The sequence below is a fragment of the Gossypium hirsutum genome, chromosome A01 (assembly GCF_007990345.1).
Source record: "Gossypium hirsutum isolate 1008001.06 chromosome A01, Gossypium_hirsutum_v2.1, whole genome shotgun sequence".
Taxonomy (NCBI): domain Eukaryota; kingdom Viridiplantae; phylum Streptophyta; class Magnoliopsida; order Malvales; family Malvaceae; genus Gossypium; species Gossypium hirsutum.
The window spans coordinates 44996103-45022809 of NC_053424.1; the positions used below are offsets into that span (position 1 = coordinate 44996103).

The 26707-nt window shown below is 35.4% G+C and overlaps 1 protein-coding gene across 1 annotated transcript; it reads left to right on the forward strand.

The window, feature by feature from the left end:
* Window positions 1–20989: 20989 nt before the first annotated feature.
* Window positions 20990–23799, forward strand: LOC121213538 (photosystem II D2 protein). The gene is made up of 2 exons (XM_041086333.1): window positions 20990–21100; window positions 23320–23799. Exons 1-2 carry the CDS (start codon window positions 20990–20992, stop codon window positions 23797–23799), a joined length of 591 nt encoding a protein of 196 aa, XP_040942267.1.
* The last annotated feature ends 2908 nt before the right edge of the window (window positions 23800–26707 follow it).

The window sequence follows — 26707 nt, forward strand, 5'->3', positions numbered from 1 at the left end:
TTCGAACATCAAAAGAGAAGCTCAAGGTACTTAGCCCATATATACATTAGACACTAGAGTCACATATGTACGAAATCACGAATCGAATTCAACATACTAGCTAATATTTCGCCTTAGCCGAATTTTCTAAGTCAAGCTAAAGCCATCAATAGGCTACCTATGGCCGAACATACACATAACTTATGTACTTATTCATGTGGCCGAACATACATGTCTATGTTGGGGCCGATTGCATCACAACACCATACCATTTCAATTTTTGGTCATGGTTAAACAAAGAACTTAATGTCTCACTCAAAAATGCTAAAAAGAAGATTCAAGAATCATCAATACACCATCACATGCACCATTACAAAGCTTCACTTTTAGCATGCAAATGATATCAACACCAATCCACCTTGGCCGAATATCATCTCCATGACATAGTAAAGATTTGAACCATGGGCTATTTAGAACTCAAGCTAACTACTAAAACATGCATGCATCTCATGGAACATCATCAAACATACCTTAGTCTATCAAACCACCATAGCCGATTTCCTCAAAGCTCTTTTTCCTTCTTTTTCTTTCTCCTATTCGGCCAAGAACAACATGAGAGCTTTTCTCTTCTTTTTTTTTTTCTTTTTTTTGGTCATGCATGAGAATGATGAACACATTTTTTTCTCTTTGTTTTCTTCCTTCAATTTCTTATTAGTTTATTGCCCATGCTTCTTATTTTATTCTTCCATTAACACAACATGTTTCATGACATGTTTTGCCCATGCTTCTTATTTTATTTTTCCATTAACACAACATGTTTCATGACATGTTTTGCCCATCATCCCTTGTCATGGCCGGCCACTAGTACTTAAATGGGGGGAAATTGACATGCAAGTCCACCCCTTTGATTACATGCACTATTAGGCCACTTGCATTTGCCTAGCACATTTCTAAATTTTCTCACATAAGTCCTATCAACTAAATTCACACGCAATTAACTAAATCGAAGCTTAAAACTTTCACACATTTATATTCACATATTTTAGGCAATAATTATCACATTCAAATAATTTGGTGACTCGGTCTAGCGGTCCCGAGACCGCTTTCCGACTAGGGTCACTTTAGGGCTGTCACAACTCTCCCCCACTTAAGAAATTTTCGTCCTCGAAAATCTTACCGGTAAATAGGTTTGGGTATCTTTCTTTCATCGAGCTCTCGGTTTCCCAAGTAGCTTCCTCGATCCTGTGTTTGAGCCATAACACCTTTACTAACGGAACCCTTTTGTTTCGCAACTCCTTCACTTCACGAGCTAGGATACGCATCGGTTCTTCTTCATAACTCATATCGGCTTGAATTTCAACCTCTGATGGGCTAATTATGTGCGATGGATCAGATCTATAGCGTCGAAGCATCGAAACATGAAAGACGTCGTGAATCTTTTCAAGTTCAGGGGGAAAAATCAATAATTACGCAACTGGACCAACCCGTTCGGAGATTTCGTACGGCCCAATGAATCTCGGACTCAACTTGCCCTTACGGCCAAATCTGAGTACCTTTTTCCAAGGCGAAACTTTAAGAAACACTTTACCTCCCACCTGATATTCAATGTCTTTTCGTTTCAAATCCGCATACGATTTCTGACGATCTGTGGATGCCTTCAGACTTTCACGGATTACCTTTACTTTCTGTTCGGCATCTTTAATCAAATCAACTCCGAAAATTTTACTTTCACCGAGCTCGGTCCAAAACAATGGTGTACGGCATTTACGCCCGTACAAGGCCTCGTAAGGTGCCATCTTAATACTTGATTGAAAACTATTGTTGTAAGCGAATTCAATCAAAGGTAAATACCGTTATCATGAACCACTAAACTCGAGGATGCAACATCTCAACATATCCTCAAGTATCTGAATTATCCGCTCGGATTGACCATCGGTTTGTGGATGAAAAGCGGTGCTAAAATGCAGCTTGGTACCCAAAGCTTCTTGCAATTTCTTTCAAAATCGCGAGGTGAATCTCGGATCTCTATCCGACACGATAGAAATAGGTACCCCGTGTAATCTCACAATCTGAGAAATATACATTTCAGCTAGTTTATCCAATGAAAAATCCGTACGTACGGGGATAAAGTGAGCCGACTTAGTCAGTCTATCCACAACAACCCAAATCGCATCTTTCTTACTTGCCGATACTGGCAACCCAGATACGAAATCCATCGTGACTCGATCCCATTTCCATTCAGGTACCATGATTGGCTGGAGTAAACCCGTAGGCACTTGAAGTTCCGCCTTTACTTGCTGACATATTAAACACTTCGAAACAAAATCGGAAATGTCTCGTTTCATACCATGCCACCAAAACTGGCGTCTCAGATCGTTGTACATTTTCGTACTCCCCGGGTGAATCGACATTCGGCTACAATGGGCTTCGTTCAGAATCATCGAAATGAGTTCTGAATTTCTTGGAACACACAACCGACTTCTGAACCTCAAACAATCGTCATCATCAATTTGAAATTCGGATTCCATATTCGGAACACATTCAGCCCGTTTTGCAACCAATTCATCGTCGACTTTCTGAGCTTCACGAATTTGATGAATCAATAATGGTTTGGCCTTTAATTCAGCTACTAACACATTGTCGGGTAGAACATACAAGTGTACATTCATCGCCCGTAAAGCAAACAGTGATTTTCGGCTTAAGGCGTCCGCAACCACATTAGCCTTTCCCGGGTGGTAATCAATGACAAGCTCATAATCTTTCAACAACTCAAGCCAACGTCTTTATCGCAGATTTAAGTCTCTTTGAGTCATCAAATATTTGAGACTTTTGTGATCCGAAAATACATGGCACTTTTCACCAAATAAGTAATGTCGCCATATTTTTAAAGCGAATACGATGGCAGCTAGTTCGAGATCATGGGTCGGATAATTTTTCTCATGTGGCTTTAATTGTCTCGATGCATAGGCCACAACTTGACCTTCTTGCATCAATACGCAACCTAACCCAAGTAGGGACGCATCACTATAAATGACAAACTCTTTGCCTGATTCGGGCTGCACTAGAATTGGAGCTTCGGTCAAATAAGTTTTCAGTTGATCGAAACTTTTCTGACATTTCTCCGTCCATTCGAACTTAACATCCTTTTGAAGTAGCTTCGTCATTGGTGTGGCTATCATCGAGAAACCTTTTACAAACCGTCGGTAGTAACCGGCGAGTCCCAAAAAGCTCCGAACCTCAGTAATATTTCTCGGAGGCTTCCAGTTAAGTATGGCTGAAATTTTGCTCGGGTCAACTCGAATACCCGATGCAGATACCACATGGCCTAAGAAGCTAACCTCTCTTAACCAGAACTCACACTTACTGAACTTAGCATACAACTGCTTATCCCGTAAAATTTGCAACACTAATCTCAGGTCTCAGCATGTTCGATCTTATCTCTTGAATAGACCAAGATGTCATCAATAAACACAACTACGAACCGATCCAAATATGGTCTGAAGATCCGATTCATCAAATCCATAAATACCGCAGGGGCATTAGTGAGCCCAAACGGCATCACTAAGAACTCGTAGTGACCATATCTCGTTCTGAAGGCAGTTTTGGGTATGTCCGAATCTCGAATTCGCAACTGATAATAGCCCGATCTCAAATCTATTCTTGAGAACACTGAGGCTCCCTTCAGTTGGTCGAACAAATCATCGATACACGGTAACGGATATTTGTTCTTTATTGTCACTTTATTTAGCTGACGATAGTCAATGCACAACCTCATGGTTTCGTCCTTCTTTTTCACGAACAATACTGGTGCACCCCAAGGTGAGAAACTTAGTCGAGCGAAACCTCTATCCGTCAACTCTTGCAACTGAGCTTTCAATTCTTTTAACTCGGTTGGTGCCATATGATACGGAGCTATCAAAATTGGCGTAGTTCCAGGTACAAGCTCAATACCAAGCTCTATCTCCCGAATAGGTGGTAAACCCGGTAACTCTTCAGGAAAAACATCCGGGTATTCACAAACCACCGGCACAGGTTCGGGTTTCTTTTCTAATTCTTTGTCATCAAGTACATACGCAAGGTATGCTTCACACCCTTTTCTTACATATTTCTGGGCCAACATTGAGGATATTACAGCTGGCAACCCATCCAAGTCCGTAGACTCAACTCGGATTACTTCGTTATTTGCGCACCTCAAATCAATAGTCTTGCTTTTGCAATTCACAACCGCATCATGCACGGTCAACCAATCCAACCCGAGAATAACATCAAATTCATCAAACGGCAAAAGCATCAAGTCCGCCGGAAAACAGGAACCTCGAATTACTAGGGGACATTTCTTACACACTTTGTCGACAAGCACGTAACGACCCAAGGGATTTGACACCCGAATTACGAACTCAGTAGACTCAATAGGTAAAGTCTTACTGGATGCTAAGGTTTCACATATGTAAGAATGAGTAGAACCGGGGTCAATCAAAGCAATTACATTAGTATCAAAGAGAGTAAAAGTACCGGTAATAACATCAGGCGAAGAAGCATCCTCGCGGGCACGTATAGCATAAGCTCTAGTAGGCGCACGAGCCTCGGATCTGGTCGTAGCATCTCTAGATCCTCTCTGACCACCACTAGCATTGCCCGTATTTCTAGATGGTCTACCTCGAGCAGTGGTAGCACCCGGTTTCCCACTCTGATTTACATTCTGTTCAGACCGCCTTGGGCAATCTTTAATGAAGTGGTCAACTGATCCGCACTTGTAACAGGAGCGGTCATGGAATCTACAACTCCCCGAATGCAATTTACCGCAATGTCGACATTCCGTTCTGTCTCGACGTTCATTCCCAACACTGGCGACCGAAGTGCCTCGTGTACCCACAGGGGGTCGATCACGATCTCGTCTAAAAAGGCCCGAAGTGCCTCTAGACCGGCCCACATCATCTCGAAATTTCTTCGATGCCTGTTGAAGAGACTTTCCCAAGGATCTTTTACGAAACTCTCCAGTTCCCACATCAACTTTTTGTTTTTCTTTTCTAAGCTCTTCGGCTTTACAAGCTCGCTCGACAAGTACTACGAACTCTCGTATTTCAAGAATGCCAACGAACATTTTTATATCTTCATTCAGCCCATCCTCGAAGTGTTTACACATGATAGCCTCGGACGAAACATATTCCCGAGCGTATCTACTAAGTCTAACAAATTTTCGCTCGTAATCAGTAACTGACATAGAACCTTGCTTAAGCTCAAGAAATTCCTTCCGTTTTTGATCAACAAATCTCTGACTGATATACTTTTTCCAAAACTCAGTTTGGAAAAACTCCCAAGTTACTTGCTCTCGGGGCACAACAGAAGTCAGAGTACTCCACCAATAGTAGGCAGAATCACGTAGCAAGGAGATAGTACACTTTAGGCACTCATCGGGTGTGCAAGATAGCTCGTCGAGTACCCGGATAGTGTTGTCCAACCAAAATTCAGCTTGCTCGGCATCATCGCTGTCCGTAGCTTTAAATTCAGTAGCCCCATGTTTTCGGATTCTGTCAACTGGGGGCTTATTTGACCTTATTTGGTTAGTTTCCGGAGGTATTGTAGGTGCGGGGGTTGTATTAGTCGGGAATGGAGGTTGTGGAACAGCCGTATTAGTTCGAATGTATTGGTTGAACCAATCATTCATCATGCTATAGAAAGCTTGTCTAGCTTCATCATTCGGGTTACTAGCATTAGGTTGAGAGTCCACCGACGCTGTCCCTTGTGCGGGAGCAGGTGCTACACTCTCAAGATCATCAGCTACTACTCGGTCGGGATCGGGATCCATTACTATAAATAAACACATTTGCAAATGTCAGAAATCACCACACTATCAAATAATCACATAAAATGGCATGTATAGCTAGACCCAACGCATTACGGTAGTCCTAGAATCGACTAAACTGTAGCTGTGATACCAATAAAATTGTAACACCCCGTACCCGAGACCGTTGCCGGAGTCAGACACGAGGGGTTCACAGACTAAATTCGCTTACTATCGCAGTCCATTTTAAAAATTTCCAGGCAGTTGGCTAACTGCGTCACTGTCACCTTAAAAATCATATCTTGAGTTTCACAACTCAAAAATAAGTTTCGTAATTTTTCCAGGAAACTAGACTCATATTCCCATCTACATATTTTTTTCTAGAATTTTTGGTCGGGCCAATTGGTACAGTTTATTAGTTAAATTCTCCCCTGTTACAGGGTGCGACTACACTGACCTTCATGCATTACGATTTGGATATCTCCCTGCACAGATCTTCAATACTGATGCCGTTTGTTTCTATAGAAACTAGACTCAGAGAGGAATCTATACATATATGGAATGACTCCTAATTATCTCTGGTTAATTTATAATGAATTTCCAAAGTCGGAACAGGGAATCCAGAAACCGTTCTGGCCCTGTCTCACGAGAACCTGAATATATCTTAACATACTGCCATATGATCGTTTCGTTACTTTCCTATGAAAATAGATTCATCAAGGTTCGCTTACATAATTTATTCACTATTTAATTCCATTCCTACTATTTTTAGTGATTTTTCACATCCACATCACTGCTGCTGCCAGCATCTGTTTTTTTAAGGTAAACTTTACCTATTTCATGATCCTCCATGGATCAACTAGAGTTTGTCATACATATTCCAAAAGTGATCAAGAATAACCCTTCCCATGGCTAACCGTTACCAACATTTCCATACCTCTCGACGGACAACATACAAAACGATTATAATGCTATGATCAAAGTATATTTAAGCCATTTTCGCATGGCTATCCAAATTTACACAAAACCGAAGGGTACATGACCAACAACAAAAGGGTAGTCCTATACATGCCATTTCAAAGTTCAACCAAAATTGTACCAAAAGGGGGCTTTGATAGTGTGGGAGACTTCGACTTCCAAAAATCCCGAGTCCGATAGCTGACGAGCCAAAATCTATAAAACAGAGAAACAAAGAAACGGAGTAAGCAATTTATGCTTAGTAAGTTTTGAGCAAGGGATTCCAGCACAACAAAAGTATAGCATTCATGTAGCTAAACAGATAATTTCATATGCACAAATTTTCAATATCATACTTACTTCACATTACCAACCCTTATATTCATACACAAAGATCAACTTAGCCAAAGGCCGGTAGCTCATTTATCAACTGAGCGAATACTTATTTGTAAGGGCTCAACTAATTCAAAGCACATACGAAACATGCCTCAATGTTGGGATGTTACAAGCGTATCAACTGAAATTTTTACAGTAAGATCGTTCATTCCCAAATCACGTACCTTCGGAATTTAACCGGATATAGCTACTCGTTCAAATGCCTTCGGGACATAGCCCGGTTATAGTAACTCGCACAAATGCCTTCGGGACTTAACCCGGATTTAGTAACTCGCACCAATGCCTTCGGGCTTAGCCCGGAATTAGTAACTCGCACAAATGCCTTCGGATCTTAGTCCGGATATGGTCACTTAGCACAAAGCCTTCGGGACTTAGCCCGGACATCATTCGAATAACCATGCACATTTAACAATAAATCATGACACATTCGTATTTCATTTTCATTAGCAAAACTCAAACACAAGACACTTATCACTCTTGCAATTTCGGCTCAATAGCCACACACAAAGAGCATGATTTTGATTTGCTTAAAACATGATCTAATCAAATCATAATTTAAGCTCTATTACTCAAGAACTTACCTCGGATGTTGTCGAACGGTTTCGACGGCTATTCGACCACTTTTTCCTTCCCTTTATCGGATTTAGTTCCCCTTTGCTCTTGAGCTTAATTCAAACAAATTTAACTCATTAAAGTCTCATTTTGCTAGCTTATGGCCGAATATGACAAGGAGTTTGATAGGTCATATGGCCACCTTTTAGCTCAAATACACAATGGTCATACGCATTTTTAATCACATCAAGCAATTTAATACAATTCATTCGAACATCAAAAGAGAAGCTCAAGGTACTTAGCCCATATATACATTAGACACTAGAGTCACATATGTACAAAATCACGAATCGAATTCAACATACTAGCTAATATTTCCCCTTAGCTGAATTTTCTAAGTCAAGCTAAAGCCATCAATAGGCTACCTATGGCTGAACATACACATAACTTATGTACTTATTCATGTGGCCGAACATACATGTCTATGTTGGGGCCGATTGCATCACAACACCATACCATTTCAATTTTTGGTCATGGTTAAACAAAGAACTTAATGTCTCACTCAAAAATGCTAAAAAGAAGATTCAAGAATCATCAATCCACCATCACATGCACCATTACAAAGCTTCACTTTTAGCATGCAAATGATATCAACACCAATCCACCTTGGCCGAATATCATCTCCATGACATAGTAAAGATTTGAACCATGGGCTATTTAGAACTCAAGCTAACTACTAAAACATGCATGCATCTCATGGAACATCATCAAACATACCTTAGTCTATCAAACCACCATAGCCGATTTCCTCAAAGCTCTTTTTCCTTCTTTTTCTTTCTCCTATTCGGCCAAGAACAACATGAGAGCTTTTCTCTTCTTTTTTTTTTCTTTTTTTTGGTCATGCATGAGAATGATGAACACATTTTTTCTCTTTGTTTTCTTCCTTCAATTTCTTATTAGTTTATTGCCCATGCTTCTTATTTTATTCTTCCATTAACACAACATGTTTCATGACATGTTTTGCCCATGCTTCTTATTTTATTTTTCCATTAACACAACATGTTTCATGACATGTTTTGCCCATCATCCCTTGTCATGGCCGGCCACTAGTACTTAAATGGGGGGAAATTGACATGGAAGTCCACCCCTTTGATTACATGCACTATTAGGCCACTTGCATTTGCCTAGCACATTTCTAAATTTTCTCACATAAGTCCTATCAACTAAATTCACATGCAATTAACTAAATCGAAGCTTAAAACTTTCACACATTTATATTCACATATTTTAGGCAATAATTATCACATTCAAATAATTTGGTGACTCGGTCTAGCGGTCCCGAGACCGCTTTCCGACTAGGGTCACTTTAGGGCTGTCACAAAAACTTTGAAATTTGGATGTTGGTTTGAGCTTTCGGTTGTGGTTGTCAAGGGAGGAGATGAGATTTTGTTTGTCTTGAACAATCGTTTGGTATATAAATGTTAAATGGGAGCAAATGCTGTTTGGGTGATTGAAATAAATAATTAGAGGTTTAATTATCAAAAGGTTCGGCTATGTATATGATTTTTAAGGTATAATTTTAAATAATATAAGTAATGTTATGCATAGGTTCATAGGTTTCGGCTTGATATTATCTTTATAAGTATAATTAATTCATTTTGATAATAAAGTATGAGGTGATAGGTAAAATTATTATGGTGGCTTAGGTTTAATGACATTCGGCTATGGATTATAAGTGTTAGATAATTCGGCATAGGAGTATAAGTGTTCATTTCTTTGTATTTGAAGTCTTGAAAAATAGGTAGTGGTTAATTAAAGTGATGAAGGCTAAATCTTTAAGTTTGGTTAAATTAGGCATTCGGCATTTCTTATGACATTAGATATAAGTGTATGAAAGGTTAAGTTTAAGTAGTTGGTGCGTTAAAATGTTGATGATTTGGGTGCTACCTATGGTTGATTTAGGTACGGTCTTTGCATGAGTAAAAATATACTTAAGGAGATCGTTATTATATTTTACTAAAGTATCACTATATGCATTTATATTAAGGAATATTCAGCTATGTTATATATATATATATTGAAATGATTATAATGGATAATATGTAAGAGTAGTTTCGGTTTGTCAAATATGCGGTATGTGTATGGCAAATTGTATAACTATGATGCATTGAAGTTACCCTATATGATCGAGTAGATAATTAGATTACTAGTAGTATATATATATGTAATTTTTTTATTCATGGTAACTTGGCATGTGGATTGGGTATATGTTAGTCAATATATGCATTGGAGGTGATGTGTTAAAATAATTAGGTATACGGTATGGTTTCATTATTGAGTATAAGGGTTAAGTGCTTTAAATTGCCTTTGATGTTCGAAATGATTAAACAAATTTATTGGTTTAAATTAAGCTCAAGAGCAAAGAGGAGCTAGATCCGATAAGGGAAAGGAGAAAGCAGTCGAATAGCCTATTCACAACTATTCAAAATTTTCAGTTGTAAGTCTTTGAGTAATGGAACTTAGCTTATGATTTGATAAAATCATGATATATAAGCATAATATATAAATTGTCACCTAATGTATCTACTTGAATTAAGTAGTGAGATAAGAAATTTGTACATATGACTTGTATCCGAATGGTTATAGAAATCATGTCTGTTAGTGAAACGAAATCGGGTTCTTTGCATGTGACTATTGAGCCGAAAGTGAAATTATTGAGAAGCATGTTGTGCTTGAGTTCTAGTAAGGTAAATGAAATGCTAATGTATTATGATATATATATGTGATCGATAATTGAGGATTTTAACCGGGCTAAGACTCGCAGGCCTTGTGTGAGATATATATCCGGGCTAATTCCCGAAGGCATTCGTGCTGGTGTTATATCCGGGCTAAGTCCCGAAGGCATTCATGCTGGTGTTATATCAGGGCTAAGTCCCGAAGGCATTCGTGCTGGTGTTATATCCAAGCTAAGTCCCGAAGGCATTCGTGCTGGTGTTATACCCGGGCTGAGTCCCGAAGGCATTCGTGCTGGTGTTATATCCGGGCTAAGTCCTGAAGGCTTTGTGCTGGTATTACATCCGGGCTTAAAGTCCCGCATGCTTTGTGGTGGTGATTGGATTTGGGTTTTAAACCTAGCAGACTTAATGCCGATGATTGGAGTAAGATTTTGATTTCGAATGTTCGTAGTAAACTACCTGTGACAGCCCTAAAATGACCCTAGTCGGAAAGCAGTTTCGGGACCGCTAAACCGAGTCACCAAATTATTTGAATGTGATATTTATTGTCTAAAATATGTGATTATGAAGGTGTGAAAGTTTTAGGCTTCGATTTAGTAAATTGCATGTGAATTTAGTCAAAAGGACTTATGGGTGACATTTTTGAAATGTGATAGGCTAATCTACAAGGACCTAATAGTGCATGTAATCAAAAGGGAGGACTTGCATGTCAATTTTCCCCCCCTAATATGTAGTGGCCGGCCATGACCATGGGTGGACAAGATGTTATGGCTAAAAACATGTCATAGACATGTTGTGTTGGTGCATCATGGGAGGAAACAATAAAATAAAGTTAGTAATAAAATAAATGGAGTTGCATGTCAAATATCCATTTTCTAAGGTTAGTGGCCGGCCATGCTTTGAATGGAATTTTTTTTTTGTAAAATAAAGCTTAGTGGAATGTTATTATAATGGTGAATTAAATAATAAAAGAATTTGGTGAAAAGAACAAGGTAGCTCTTTTGTGTTCTTTTAGCCAAAAATCAAATAAGAGAGGGGAGAAAACAAGAACTCATCTTTGTTTCTTCAGCTAGCCGAATTTCATAAAAAGAAGAAGAGTGAAGGATGGTTTTGGGGACCATTCGGTCAATTGGAGGCAAATTTGAAGGTAATTTGACGTGGTTTTGTAAATTGTTGATGAATTTGTGTTTCTCCTTTTTTCTAGCGAAACCCACTTGATAAATTTAATTTTTATGAGGCATTTTAGATTTGGCCTTAGTGAAAATGAGTGAGGAAATTTGAGTTGAGGATAGAAGATAGTAAACGAATGTTCAATGGATAATTTGATACCGAAATTCATATGTTTATGAGCTTGTTTTTGAAAAGTATGTTACATGTGAGTGATTAGTTCATGAAGGGATTTTCGGTTATGTTGTTTTGTATGAGTAATGGATTGTTGAGTTCACGCTATTATGAATAAAATTGATTAAGAGAGGCTTGAGATAATTAAATATGCATGTTGGTGGTAAGATGAGCATTCGGTTTTTATCATGGAAGCATAGGAAGCTTGTTAAAGTTGAATTTTAGAAAAGTTAAATGTGTGTGTGCTTGTGCTAGTGCCGAATGTGCCTAGGGTGATTTAGCATTGAGTTTGGTGTTATATGAATTGAGTTTTATGGTTTTGGATTTTTAAGTGTTGTTAAATACTTTGAATAATATATATAAGTGGCTTTGATATGTGAAACTCGGCCGAGTGGTTATAAGCATGATTTTAGAAATTCAATGATATTCGGCCGATTTGAATAATTCATGGCACCCCAAGCAAATTAGTTTTAGATGTTAATAAATATTGAAATTATTTAAAAGCATATTACCGAATGTGATTTTAGTTAATGATTCGGTTATGAGTGCTGATTTGTTTTATAATTAGCCGAATGTGTATATGTATACTATGAGGTGGTTTAGCTTAAAGAAAATTAAGGTGCTCGGAAGGTGATTGTCATGGATAGTTTAAGTAATGAAATTTAATTTCTGTTATGTAAAGTGATGACATTGCTGTTTGCAAATTTGAAGTTAAAAATTGTTGATTGAGCATCAAGAGCTTATGGAAACAAAGTCGGATCGTGGAAAAAGGGAAATTGGTCGAATAGTCGGAATTGACGTACATTAGCGATCGAGGTAAGTTTTAAGTATTAAAGCCTATAATGTGATTGAGTATGATATGTTAAGCACATATTAAAAGAATCATAACTCTATTGTAAATTTTTATGCATATAGCCTAATGGCTATTATGAAGTATAGGTAAGTTATTGATATGATATGTTACCAAATGGATATGATATTATGAAGTGCTAAAAGGATATGTCAGAAGAGTAAATTTGTGATAAACCTGCTTAGGACAGCAGCAGTAACATGAATTTAGAAAATCACCATAAATTGTTGGAGTTGAATTAGAGGCTGAATAAATTATGAAATTAAAGCTTAATGAGTCTAGTTTCTTATAAAAGAAACCGTGTAAGAAAATTAATTTCTGATAATGAGGTATTTAAAGTTGTGTGAGACAGTGCAGAATGACACTGTAATCCTCTGTTCTGTTTTTAGAAAATCATTATAAATTGTACAAAAATTTTTAAAATACAAAATTTATATTCTAGATTCCTTAGTGAGTCTAGTTTCAAATGAAATAAACAAGAACATATTTTGAATTTTGTACAATGAGAAATTTGATTTGTAGTGAAGAGTGGGCAGAATAGTCAAACAGTGAAATAGGGGAAACTTTAAGAAAAATCTGGTATTGATTGGCGAAACCAAAAATTCTGAAAATTTTATGGATAAAATATATATGAGTCTATTTTCAGGGAAAATTAACGGCACTTCATTTGAAGTTTCGTAGCTCCATTTACGAATAATTTAGTGACTATTGCTCAGGAAAAACAGCTCGTAGTGAATATGTGATTTTGTTGTAAACATGGATAAAACTGTTTTAGTGGCTCATAAGCTATTGATTAAACCCATACGTGAATTCTAAATCGTGATATTGTAAAACGATATATGAGTATTCGAATATGAAACGATAGTATGGCGTGAAATTGAATTATTCATTGGAAAATGATTGATGTAGATTCGGCCAAGATAAAGTGTATATATGTGATAAGGCCTAATAGCCAATGTGATGAATGTGAAAGTGTATATATATGTGATAAGGCCTAATGGCCGATGTGATGAATGTGAAAGTGTATATATGTGATAAGGCCTAATAGCCGATGTGATGAATGTGAAAGTATGTGATAAGGCCGAATGGCCAATGTGATGAATGTGAAAGTGTATATATATGTGATAAGGCCTAATGGCCGATGTGATGAATGTGAAAGTGTATATATGTGATAAGCCTAATAGCCGATGTGATGAATGTGAAAGTATGTGATAAGGCCGAATGGCCAATGTGATGAATGTGAAAGTGTATATATATGTGATAAGGCCTAATGGCCGATGTGATGAATGTGAAAGTGTATATATGTGATAAGGCCTAATAGCCGATGTGATGAATGTGAAAGTGTATATATGTGATAAGGCCTAATGGCCGATGTGATGAATGAGAAAGTGTATATATGTGATAAGGCCTAATGGCCGATGTGATGAATGTGAAAGTGTATATATGTGACAGGGCCGAGTGGCCAACGTGATGGATGTGAAAGTGTATAAATGTGATAAGTCCCGAAGGGCATTTGTGTCAGTACTATATCCGGGTTAAAACCCCGCAGGCTTTATGCGAGAATATTATCACTAATTAATGTCCGTAAAGCTTCGTGCTCGTACTATATCCGAGCTCTAAAGACCCGATGACTACGTGTGGAGATTTTGTCCGGGTAAGACCCGATAACTTCGTGTAGAGATTTCGTCTGAGCTAAAGGTCTTACCGATAATCCGAGTAGAGGTTAAAGCTATAAGACTTCGTAATAAGAATTGCTTATAAATATATTCAATGCGAAAGGTTAAACAGGTATGTACTCCAAGTTTATATGTGAGCTTGATTTGCACTAAATCATAAGGTAGTTATGTGATGCATACGAGAGCAATCTATGAGACTATTCCTATGATTATGTGACATCGGATCAGTGTGAGAGGTTATGTGAAATCATACGATATATCTATGTCACATGAGCTCACTTTTATGTGAAAGTTTATCTGCCTATTGTATATGATGAGATGTGCATATTCGGTAAAGGGATGGTATGCCCGAAGGAATAGTGAAATAAAAATACGAACAACTATGTTATAATTTGATTGTTATCTTTTGACACTGCTTAAAACTTACTAAGCATTGTAATGCTTACTCCGTTTACTCTGTTTCCTCTGTTTTATAGATCTCATTTGGAAGCTACAGGCTCGGGGATCATCAGCAACTAGTCACACTATCACTATCCATTGTTTGGTACTGCTACGTTTTGGATTATCTTATGGCATGTATAGAATAGACTAGTGGCGGAAGAATATTTTTGGTTAATGTATATAAGCCATGCGAAAATGGCATCTTTTGAATGTTTACTTAGAGAAGTTTAAATTTTATCCCTGGCTGTGCTTAGTACTTATTTAAATGAATGATCTTTATTTCAAGAAAAAGTTCAAAATTTTACTGTTCTGACATGAGTTACAAGTCCGGTAATGCCCCTTACCTATTCCGGCGACGGTTACGGGATAGGGGTGTTACACTACCATTGAATATGTTCAATACATTAAGTTGGTCAGGTATGTATTATATACTTTTATATGTTAGATTGATCAGAATAGAATCATGAATGCGAAATGAGAAGTATATGTGAAAATCTCATATGTGTATGTGTGTATTCGGTTATGGTGAAAGGTTATATGAGATTGATTTGGTGATATACATGTTAAATAATATGGATGCAAAGAATGGGTAATAAATCTGCTTGAGACAGCAGCAGTAATGTGATTTCAGAAAATCACCTTAAATTGTGGGAGTTGAGTTAGAGGCTGAATAAATTATGTTATGAAATCTTAATGAGTCTAGTTTCTTATAAAAGAAACCGTGTAAGCAAAAGAATTGCCAATAATGAGATAATTGAAGTGGCGTGGAATAGAGTCAAAATGAATTCGAGGTCCCCTGTTCTGTTTTCAGAAAATCATTATAAATGGTACAAAAATGGTTATAAGATAAAATTTATATTCTTAGACTCCTTAATGAGTCTAGTTTCAAATGAAATAAACAATAACATATTTCGAATTCTGTAAAATGAGAAAATTGATTCGTAGTGAAGAGTGGTCAGAATAGTCAAACAGTGAAACAAGGAAACTTCAATAAAAATCTGGTATTGATTGGTCACACCAAAAATTCTGAAAATTTTATAGATGGAAGATATATGAGTTTTCAAGGAAATTTTATAGAACTTGATTTGGAGTTTTTTATCTCCAGTTCTAAATAATTTAGTGACTATTGCTCAGGAAGATAGCTTGTAGTGAATTTGTGATTTTGTTGCAAACATGGTTAAAACTTGTTAATGAGATGCTTTTCGAGTTCTTACGATCTTATTTGTGATTTAAATATTTGGTTTTAATTGATTTCAGATTCAAGTGAGGTGAATTTGCTAAATATGCATTACGTTCATGGATACTTGGCCAAAATGGCAATTATCTAGGAATGATTTCTTGAAAATTTTAAATAATCGATCTATAAGTAAATTAATTGTTTGCATTGCTTAAAACTTATTAAGCATTGAAGCTTACTCTGTGTTCTCTTTTCCATTTCTTATAGGTTTATACTTTAGCTCGAGTTGGAAGGGCCGGAGATATCATCACACTATCGAGTCATTATGTGAGTTGAGAAGATTGTATATCATCATGGTTTAAGGCATGTATAGGATAGACTATAGGTAGAATGATATATCGACTTTGTATACATTATAGCCATGCGAAGATGGCTTGCTCATTTTGTTTAGAGAAGCCTTATAATTGAACTAATGTGGTGAAATGTTTTAGTTATAACTCGACAGTAGTTAATTTGTTATTAGATATTCGGTTATGCTTTGATAGTGAGTCATTTTGGAAATTTATAAGAGCTCTTATGGAAAATCAATGAGACATGTTTGCATTGTTGATTATTTATGTCTGGTAAGTATCTTTGACCTTATAGAAGTTTTGTTCAGTCAAGTAAAACCTCTTAACCTTATTCTGGCAACGGATACGGGTTTGGAGTGTTAATTTAGTGGTATCAGAGCTGTGATTTAGTCGGTTCTCGGACTAACATAGCAAGTGTAAGAGTCTAGCTATACATGCCGTAAGTAAAGTGTGATAGTGTGAGGTCTCTCGGCTCTTATAAATTGTTTTACTCAAGTAATGATGTGTTCCAACCGAGTTATTATTAATTGATCGGAAATTGATATTGAACTGATTGTAATATATATGTGATATGATGGAATTAAAAAGGTATGAAAAGAATTTTATGATATGTGTGCATCAGTGTAAAGAGATGTATGAGATCGTATAAAGTAAATGGAAATGAAAGTTTGAATCGTGATAAATTCACTTATGTTTTGTTAATACTCATATGAAATAAAGTTGCATGTGAAACTGAGGTATGTGAAAATGTGTTTGTAACAAGATGAAAAGTTGAAATGTTTGAATGAAATGTTTGAATCAAGGTGTGTAATACTATGATGATGAGTGATGAATTTATCTGTGTATTCGAATATTCCCTTTCGAGGCTTAACGACCTCACCCCCTTACCAGTGTTATGATTATAAGGTTTCAATGGAACGAAATAGAACGAGTTTGCAAAGAAAGATTAAAGAGTTAAATAGTGAGATAATGATAAAGTAAGCAAAGTTCAGAACATTTGGCAATGAATTAAGGCTGGAGGGACTTGTACAATGTCCCGAAGGTTCTTCAGATTGAATATTGTCATTAGTAAAGAAAGTTGGTCTGGTAATTTAATTCAATCAGATATGATGTCTAAGTATGTATCTGTTGGGAATTCTTCCTGAGTGGGTTTCATTAGTGAATGAAATAGAGTGGAATTCGAAATGATGAATGAATAGTAAGAGCGTCTGAATTGGATAATTACAGTTAAGTGAACTTTGATGATTTCTTTTTGATCTGTATATTTCTTATTCTCAGAGACACATGTGTGATTGTTCCTTTTTCTGATGAAAATGCTATAAAGTGAGAATGTTATCTGACTCCGATGTTTAATAAAAGTATTGCCATTTTGATTGGTTTATAATCGGTCGTATTCCTCTGTTTGAGAATTCATTGTAGTATGATCGGAATGAATTCGGGGATAAATTCATATGAGGTTATTCTTCTGTTTCTATTGATTGGCATTCCATCTTATAAAAATGTTAAAGAATGTGTTATTTCTGTTATAGAGGAAATTTCAAGGTTATTAATTATAGTCTTCTTCTGGTATTCTCTGATGAGTTATTTTGATATTTATTTCTATGTTCTGGGAGATTCTATTCTAGGATTTCTGATACGACATTGTATTTTGGATTTCTGTATTATGGTTTTCTCTTCATTTTTCTTATATGAATAATCAGATATGGCTCAGTTCTAAAGTGTATATATATTATCTAAAACAATTATGTTTATAATGATTATATATTTGGATTTCTCTGATTCTTATGAAAGGAATGGCCATAAATAAGAGTCTGAATGATAGAGAATTCAGCTTTGACCTATGGATTGGTTTTCACTTATATATCAGTGAGTTAAAGATTGAGTGTTATGTTCTTTCGAGTTATGCAGTGATAATAAATTTTGATTAGTTATCTGAAGAAATCTAATAGAATGTATATTTGAAGAGTTACGACATGCACAAAGAAAAGTAGTCTTGAAAAGTTATTATTTGTTAGACAAGACTGATTCAGTTGTGTGGTTTAACTCGGATTATAAGTATGATTGAATTTGTTAAAGATTCAGAGACAAATGTTAAAGTTATTATAAAAAGAACTGTTCGGCTGATAATTAGAGATGATTGTGGTTGTGTCAGTGTTGCATATTTGACAGTTTCGAGAATTTGAGGGAAAAATTTGAATGTTTCTTGAACCAAGGAATAAAAGTATTGAACGTTAAGCAAGGTCTATTCTTCTAGTGAAATTGAGAAGTATAAAAGTATATTGAGATGTGATAGTTCAAAATTAGTTCAGAGTAACAGTTATTCGATTATGGATGTCTGGACATATGAAATTGCTGTTAATGTTATTATTATTCTTATATGGAATAAGTATTCAGATGGGTTAAAGGATTTTTATATGAGCTCCGACTGTGAAATGTTTGTTTATTTGAGTTAAAATAAATAATACAGATATATGGATCAGGTGTATAAGTGACTGTGTATTGTAGCGTATTTCAGAACTATATTCAGATGACAAGTTGCTATCTGTCAGAGTTGAAATTTTGTGTATATGGAATAAAAGCAATAAATGATGTTATAGAAGTGGTTATGAGACAGAATTGTTATCCAAACCTAATAAAAAAAATTTATTTGTCTTCTGAAAAAGAAATGTCATTGGGTCATGATCGATCTTTTAACAAGGAAGAATCTGTGTCTTCAATTTAGTATGTACAAAATTCCGATGGACAAAGTTGTTAAGATATTCATAATATAGTCTCCCAATGCGATCTGTCAGTGTGAATTAAAGTTTAAAGATTGTTGGTAAAAAGAGATCCATGTGATGAATGGAAATTTGTGATTCCAAAATTTTTTGAAAAGGTTTTCAGAATGGAAACTATTTTTGTTGATAAGATTTTCGGGGACGAAAATCCCTAAGGGGGGAAGAGTTGTAATAGCCCTAATTTGACCCTTGTCGAAAAGTGGTTTCGGGACCACAAAATCGAGTCGTGAAAATAATTAACCGTTATATTCGATGCTTATTATATGTGAACGTGCATGTGTGAAAATTTCATACTGTAATTTTGTTAATTGTATGTGAAATTATTAAATAGGACTTATGTGAGAAAAATTTGAAATGTGATAGATAAATTTATACGTGGTTTATTAATGCATGTTTTAAAGAGTTTGGACTTGCATGTCAAATGTCCCTTTTTGTTTATAGTGGCCGGCCATGTTGATGTTTATGACAATATATATGTATTATTTATTAGTTTTAAGGCAACTAAATGGCTTTATAATTTTTATAATATTAATGAATAAAGAAATAAGTAAAAATTTGGGTGAAGAAAACAAAGCTTTATCTTTGTCTTCTTGGCCGAATTGAAAGAAGGAAATGGGGCAAAAACATTCGGTCACTTGAAGCTTGAAGAAGGTTAGTAAATTATGTTAGCTTTTGAAATTTTAAGCTTAGTTTAAGTTAATTAACTAGTTTCATATTTAGCCCAATTGAAAACTTTGAAATTTGGATGTTGGTTTAAGCTTTCGGTTGTGGTTGTCAAGGGAGGAGATGAGATTTTGTTTGTCTTGAACAATCGTTTGGTATATAAATGTTAAATGGGAGCAAATGCCATTTGGGTGATTGAAATAAATAATTAGAGGTTTAATTATGAAAAGGTTCGGCTATGTATATGATTTTTAAGGTATAATTTTGAATAATATAAGTAATGTTATGCATAGGTTCATAGGTTTCGGCTTGATATTATCTTTATAAGTATAATTAATTCATTTTGATAATAAAGTATGAGGTGATAGGTAAAATTATTATGTTGCCTTAGGTTTAATGACATTCGGCTATGGATTATAAGTGTTAGCTAATTCGGCATAAGAGTATAAGTGTTCATTTCTTTGTATTTGAAGTCTTGAAAAATAGGTAGTGGTTAATTAAAGTGATGAAGGCTAAATCTTTAAGTTTGGTTAAATTAGGCATTCGGCATTTCTTATGACATTAGATATAAGTGTATGAAAGGTTAAGTTTAAGTAGTTGGTGCGTTAAAATGTTGATGATTTGGGTGCTACCTATGGTTGATTAAGGTACGGTCTTTGCATGAGTAAAAATATACTTATGGAGATGGTTATTATATTTTACTAAAGTATCACTATATGCATTTAAATTAAGGAATATTCAGCTATGTTATATATATTGAAATGAGTATAATGGATAATATGTAAGAGTAGTTTCGGTTTGTCAAATATGCGGTATGTGTATGGCAAATTGTATAACTATGATGCATTGAAGTTACCCTATATGATCGAGTAGATAATTAGATTACTAGTAGTATATATATGTAATTTTTTTATTCATGGTAACTTGGCATGTGGATTGGGTATATGTTAGTCAATATATGCATTGGAGGTGATGTGTTAAAATAATTAGGTATACGGTTTGGTTTCATTATTGAGTATAAAGGTTAAGTGCTTTAAATTGCCTTTGATGTTCAAAATGATTAAACAAATTTATTGGTTTAAATTAAACTCAAGAGCAAAGAGGAGCTAGATCCGATAAGGGAAAGGAGAAAGCAGTCGAATAGCTTATTCACAACTATTCAAAATTTTCCGAGGTAAGTCTTTGAGTAATGGAACTTAGCTTATGATTTGATAAAATCATGATATATAAGCATAATATATAAATTGTCACCTAATGTATCTACTTGAATTAAGTAGTGAGATAAGTAATTTGTACATATGACTTGTATCCGAATGGTTATAGAAATCATGTTGGATAGTGAAACGAAATCGGGTTCTTTGCATGTGACTATTGAGCCGAAAATGAAATTATTGATAAGCATGTTGTGCTTGAGTTCTAGTAAGGTAAATGAAATGCTAATGTATTATGATAAATATATGTGAACGATAATTGAGGATTTTAACCGGGCTAAGACCTGCAGGCCTTATGTGAGATATATATCCGGGCTAATTCCCGAAGGCATTCGTACTGGTGTTATATCCGAGCTAAGTCCCGAAGGCGTTCGTGCTAGTGTTATATCCGGGCTACGTCCCGAATGCATTCGTGCTGGTGTTATATCCGGGCTAAGTCCTGAAGGCTTTGTGCTGGTATTACATCTGGGCTTAAAGTCCCGCATGCTTTGTGGTGGTGATTGGATTTGGGTTTTAAACCTAGCAGACTTAATGCCGATGATTGGAGTAAGATTTTGATTTCGAATGTTCGTAGTAAACTACCATTGAATATGTTCAATACATTAAGTTGGTTAGGTATGTATTATATACTTTTATATGTTAGATTGATCGGAATTGAATCATGAATGCGAAATGAGAAGTATATGTGAAAATCTCATTTGTGTATGTGTGTATTCGGTTATGGTGAAAGGTTAAATGAGATTGATTTGGTGATATACATGTTAAATAATATGAATGCAAAGAATGGGTAATAAATCTGCTTGAGACAGCAGCAGTAACGTGATTTCAAAAAATCACCTTAAATTGTAGGAGTTGAGTTAGAGGCTGAATAAATTATGTTATGAAATCTTAATGAGTCTAGTTTCTTATAAAAGAAACTATGTAAGCAAAAGAATTGCCAATAATGAGATAATTGAAGTGGCGTGGAATAGAGTTAAAATGAATTCGAGGTCCCCTGTTCTGTTTTCAGAAAATCATTATAAATGGTACAAAAATGGTTATAAGATAAAATTTATATTCTTAGACTCCTTAATGAGTCTACTTTCAAATGAAATAAACAATAACATATTTCAAATTCTGTATAATGAGAAAATTGATTCGTAGTGAAGAGGTGTCAGAATAGTCAAACAGTGAAACAGGAGAAACTTCAATAAAAATCTGGTATTGATTGGTCACACCAAAAATTCTGAAAATTTTATAGATGGAAGATATTTGAGTCTATTTTCAGGGAAATTTTACATCACTTTATTTGGAGTTTCTTATCTCCAGTTCTAAATAATTTAGTGACTATTGCTCAGGAAGACAGCTTGTAGTGAATTTGTGATTTTGTTGCAAACATGGTTAAAACTTGTTAATGAGATGCTTTTCGAGTTCTTAAGATCTTATTTGTGATTTAAATATTTGGTTTTAATTGAGTTCAGATTCAAGTGAGGTGAATTTGCTAAATATGCATTACGGTCATGGATACTTGGCCAAAATGACAATTATCTAGGAATGATTTCTTGAAAATTTGAAATAATAGATCTATAAGTAAATTAATTGTTTGCATTGCTTAAAACTTACTAAGCATTGAAGCTTACTCCGTGTTCTCTTTTCCATTTCTTATAGGTTTATACTTTAGCTCAAGTTGGAAGGGTCGGAGATATCATCACACTATCGAGTCATTATGTGAGTTGAGAAGATTGTATATCATCATGGTTTAAGGCATGTATAGGATAGACTATAGGTAGAATGATATTTTGACTTTGTATACATTATAGCCATGCGAAGATGGCTTGCCCATTTTGTTTAAAGAAGCCTTATAATTGAACTAATGTGGTGAAATGTTTTAGTTATAACTTGACAGTAGTTAATTTGTTATTAGATATTCGGTTATGCTTTGATAGTGAGTCATTTTGGAAATTTATAAGAGCTCTTATGGAAAATCAATGAGACATGTTTGCATTGTTGATTATTTATGTCTGGTAAGTATCTTTGACCTTATAGAAGTTTTGTTCAGTCAGGTAATACCTCTTAACCTTATTCCGGCAACGGATACGGGTTTGGAGTGTTACAAAATCACTCATGAAACAAAATATTTTAACTAAAAAAATGGATGGAGCAAACAAGCACCTTCTTAGCAATTTAGCCTTAAATTTTAGTGGAATGTCCTGAAAATATGTACAAAAAAATACTCATATCTGAACTCATTTTTCTAGTAAAAAATATAATGGAGCAAACAAAATATTACTGACCTACTAAACAGATTCAAACATTGGAGTATTCATATTATTTTACCATGACTAAAATTATACACCATTACTATACTGAATTTAAGTCAAGAAGTCCTAAATTTATTTAAAAAATTCTACTATAGCCTAATTGGATTTATATTTCAATTATTCTACTTTTAGAAAGTCATTTTCAACAACTGTGCTATTCATGGTGCTACCGTAGAGAATACTTTATTTCAGGATGGTGGTGGTGCAAATACATTCCGTGCTTTTAACCCAACTCAAGCCGAAGAAACTTATTCAATGGTCACCGCTAACCGCTTTTGGTCCCAAATCTTTGGGGTTGCTTTTTCCAATAAACGTTGGTTACATTTCTTTATGTTATTTGTACCAGTAACTGGTTTATGGATGAGTGCTCTTGGAGTAGTCGGTCTGGCTCTGAACCTACGTGCTTATGACTTCGTTTCCCAGGAAATCCGTGCAGCAAAAGATCCTGAATTTGAGACTTTCTACACCAAAAATATTCTTTTAAATGAAGGTATTCGTGCTTGGATGGCGGCTCAAGATCAGCCTCATGAAAACCTTATATTCCCTGAGGAGGTTCTACCCCATAGAAAGAGTACCCTGCTGCATCTGAACTTCAAACGGGTTTGGCCTTAACCATGTTAATGTTAAACATACCTAAAAAACTATCACAATATTTTCTAAGTTTACCAAGAAGAGTTATTATCCTCATTGAACATCATTGATAACCATATCCTCACATAAGTAGATATTTAAATGGCAATTGAATGTTATGGCAAAAGGACTGTATGAGTAATTAACAATGCAGTCTATATGTGCAGTACACCTCCAAACCTAAGGGATGCATTGTCCTCAATGCATGAACACGAACAAATTAAATGAATACAAGCTATATGAATGCATGAAACATAGAAAATCCAAAATGAATGAAAATGAAAAATATAAAAATCAAAGCTTGGAAGGGAAGAACGTTACTTTATTTGGATTGTGTGGATTTCCTTACAGCTCTCTTTTAACATTACGGCCTATCCTAGTCATCACTATCATCTTGAACGGTTTTACTAGTAGCCTTGTTGAATCTTTTTCTCTTAAGCTGGTTGATGGGCACCTCTTCCTTATCATCATCGATATCTGACTTTGTGATTTCATCAATCAGTTGACGAATTGCACGTTCCTAGGCAGACATAGAGGCCTTGTATCGTGGTGCAAGTGTAGTAGTCTGAGTGGTATCCATTCCATCATCATTAGATTCAATGTGGACATATTCTATCCCGGCTTCATCTCTCTCGGATCTTGGTTATGCATGGGGGAAATAGTAAGTTCTTTATCTTTTGCTTCAAGATTCAATATCAGTTCCTTAGGAAAAATAGGAAATGGTGGCATTGGGCTCGAGAAGTTCTTTTTCAGGGATTTACGAATGGAAATATCATGTTGATAGACATATCCCTAAAAGATGGCCATTTTTTCTTATGCTTTGCCAAAGTCACTGACAAGTATTTTCTTATTTCTTTCTAACTCACAAAATTGTTATTTCAACCCCTCTACAACTTCAAGCATTCGCCGCTTAAAATCAATGTAAGAAGTCAAGGGGACAACAAAAGTAGTCCTAGGAGGAGAAAATGGAAGTGTGCCAATTTTCCTTGGCATTTCGTCGCTAGCCAGTTTATGCACGATGTGCGTAGTAATGGCCCTTTTGTTCGTAAGGTGGTCTTCATTTGGTGATAGGGGAACCTTGACTCTTTGGTGGAGTGCAGTGATCAGGGAGGGGAAATTTAAGGTGCCAGCATTCTTTTGGGCACAACGATGAATCTCCCGAGAGATAATGTTTCCAACATTAATATTTCAACCCACTATTATGGAATGGAGAAGCAATAATCAATCCTTGGAGATTGTAGCATTATGTGTAAATGGAATGAGACAGGTTTTCAAGAAATGATACCAAATCTTACATTGAGGCTTCTATGATACTCTGTCGATAGTGTAATAGTCATTTCTTGAGATTGACCACTGTGTACCTTCCACACAAACATCAGTGAGAACCTAGGTTAAGCGCTCTGGGGACATTGTCTTCATAAAGTTAGCATGCTCGTCAGGACCTTCAAATAGTCCATATTGGGCATTTATGGAGTCCTCATCAAATAAAACTGATATGCCACACACGGAGATAAATACATTGTCAGGAGAAGTAATGCAGGCATAAAACTCTTTTACTACATTTGGGAAGACATCATAAGGATGGAGACAGAAAATTTCCCATCCATGTTTTTCGACAACTGAGGAGATAACCTTCGTATACCCCAGGAAGGGAGCATCTTGAAAACGAAAACCTTTTTCCATGCAGAATGACTGTTGGAAATATTTTTATGGTATTTCTCTTCAGCAAGTTTACTGAAGAAGGTGCGTGGAGTGGCAGAGGTTAAAACAAAAGTTGTTTGGGAAGCCATTAAAGAAAATACAGAAAGCTTGAAAAAGAAAAAGGCTAGACTTTATTGTGTTTATGGAGGAAATAAGGGGTAAATACAAAAATAAAGCGGGATGAAAATGTGGGAAGAAACTGAATCGGCTAGGTTAAAACGTGGGAGAGAAGAAATTGTGATGTGTGTGATAAGACTGGCCTTAACCATGGGCTAACAAGGTAAAACAATTTACATTTAGTGGGAAAAGAAAATGAAATTAGTACAAATTTGTGAGAATTAAAATAATTTAGGCTAATGGCTTCAATTTGTACGTATTCTGGCCCAAAGAGAAACCTGTAACAAGACAAAATAAATAGTTAAATAAATTTATTGGGTAATAAATAAGAAAAAGTAAAAATAAAATAAACAAAGAAAATTTCTACAAAATAACAATTATTAAGTATTTCAAAGAGAAATAATTTTTTTCACGCATTATAGGAGCTCCAAAATAATGTTTCAGGCGTTGACCATTGACTCTGAAAGTGGATCCTGTTTTTCCATCTTTATCGTCGACAGCTCCATTAGGGTATATATTGAACAACCTATTTTCAGTGAAATCAAAATAGTGGTTTTGGGAAAATAAATTTGACATCAAAAAATTTATTTTATTATTATTTTAATGTCTGCAGCATGATAGTAGCATCGTATAAAATTTTCGTGAAGAAATTTTATCATTTGCATGCTTAATTTGATAAAAAAAACTAAATCGTATAAAGTGTAAAACTTGTGTTCTACTAGGAGAAGGTGTCAATTTGTTATGAATTGGAAACATGAGTGGCCTTAAATGGTAATTAGACCATCAATATAATTAGTGGACAAAGTTGGACATTATTTTTGTACTTTTAAATGTATATAAGTAAGGTTAAATTAGTAATTAATAAAATAACTTAAAAAATATATAATAAAATGAATAAAAGAAAGATACCATATTTCTTCTTCTTCTCCAACCGAAATTAGAAACAAGGGAAGTCATTAAAGACTTTCTAAGTTTTGGCCATAATTGTTTTGTGCATGTAAGTGTAATTTTGCTATGTTATTAATGATTTCTATGTTTTTGGAGTCGTTGTAGCTTAATTTAGCTAGCTCGG

Bases quoted from the DNA above. Each gene is read 5' to 3' on its own strand.
- LOC121213538 (XM_041086333.1), top strand. From the start codon at position 20,990: ATGGTTATAGAAATCATGTTGGATAGTGAAACGAAATCGGGTTCTTTG. The intron at 21,101-23,319 runs GTAAATGAAATG...TTCTACTTTTAG, and splicing joins TGTGCTTGAGTTCTAGTAAG to AAAGTCATTTTCAACAACTG.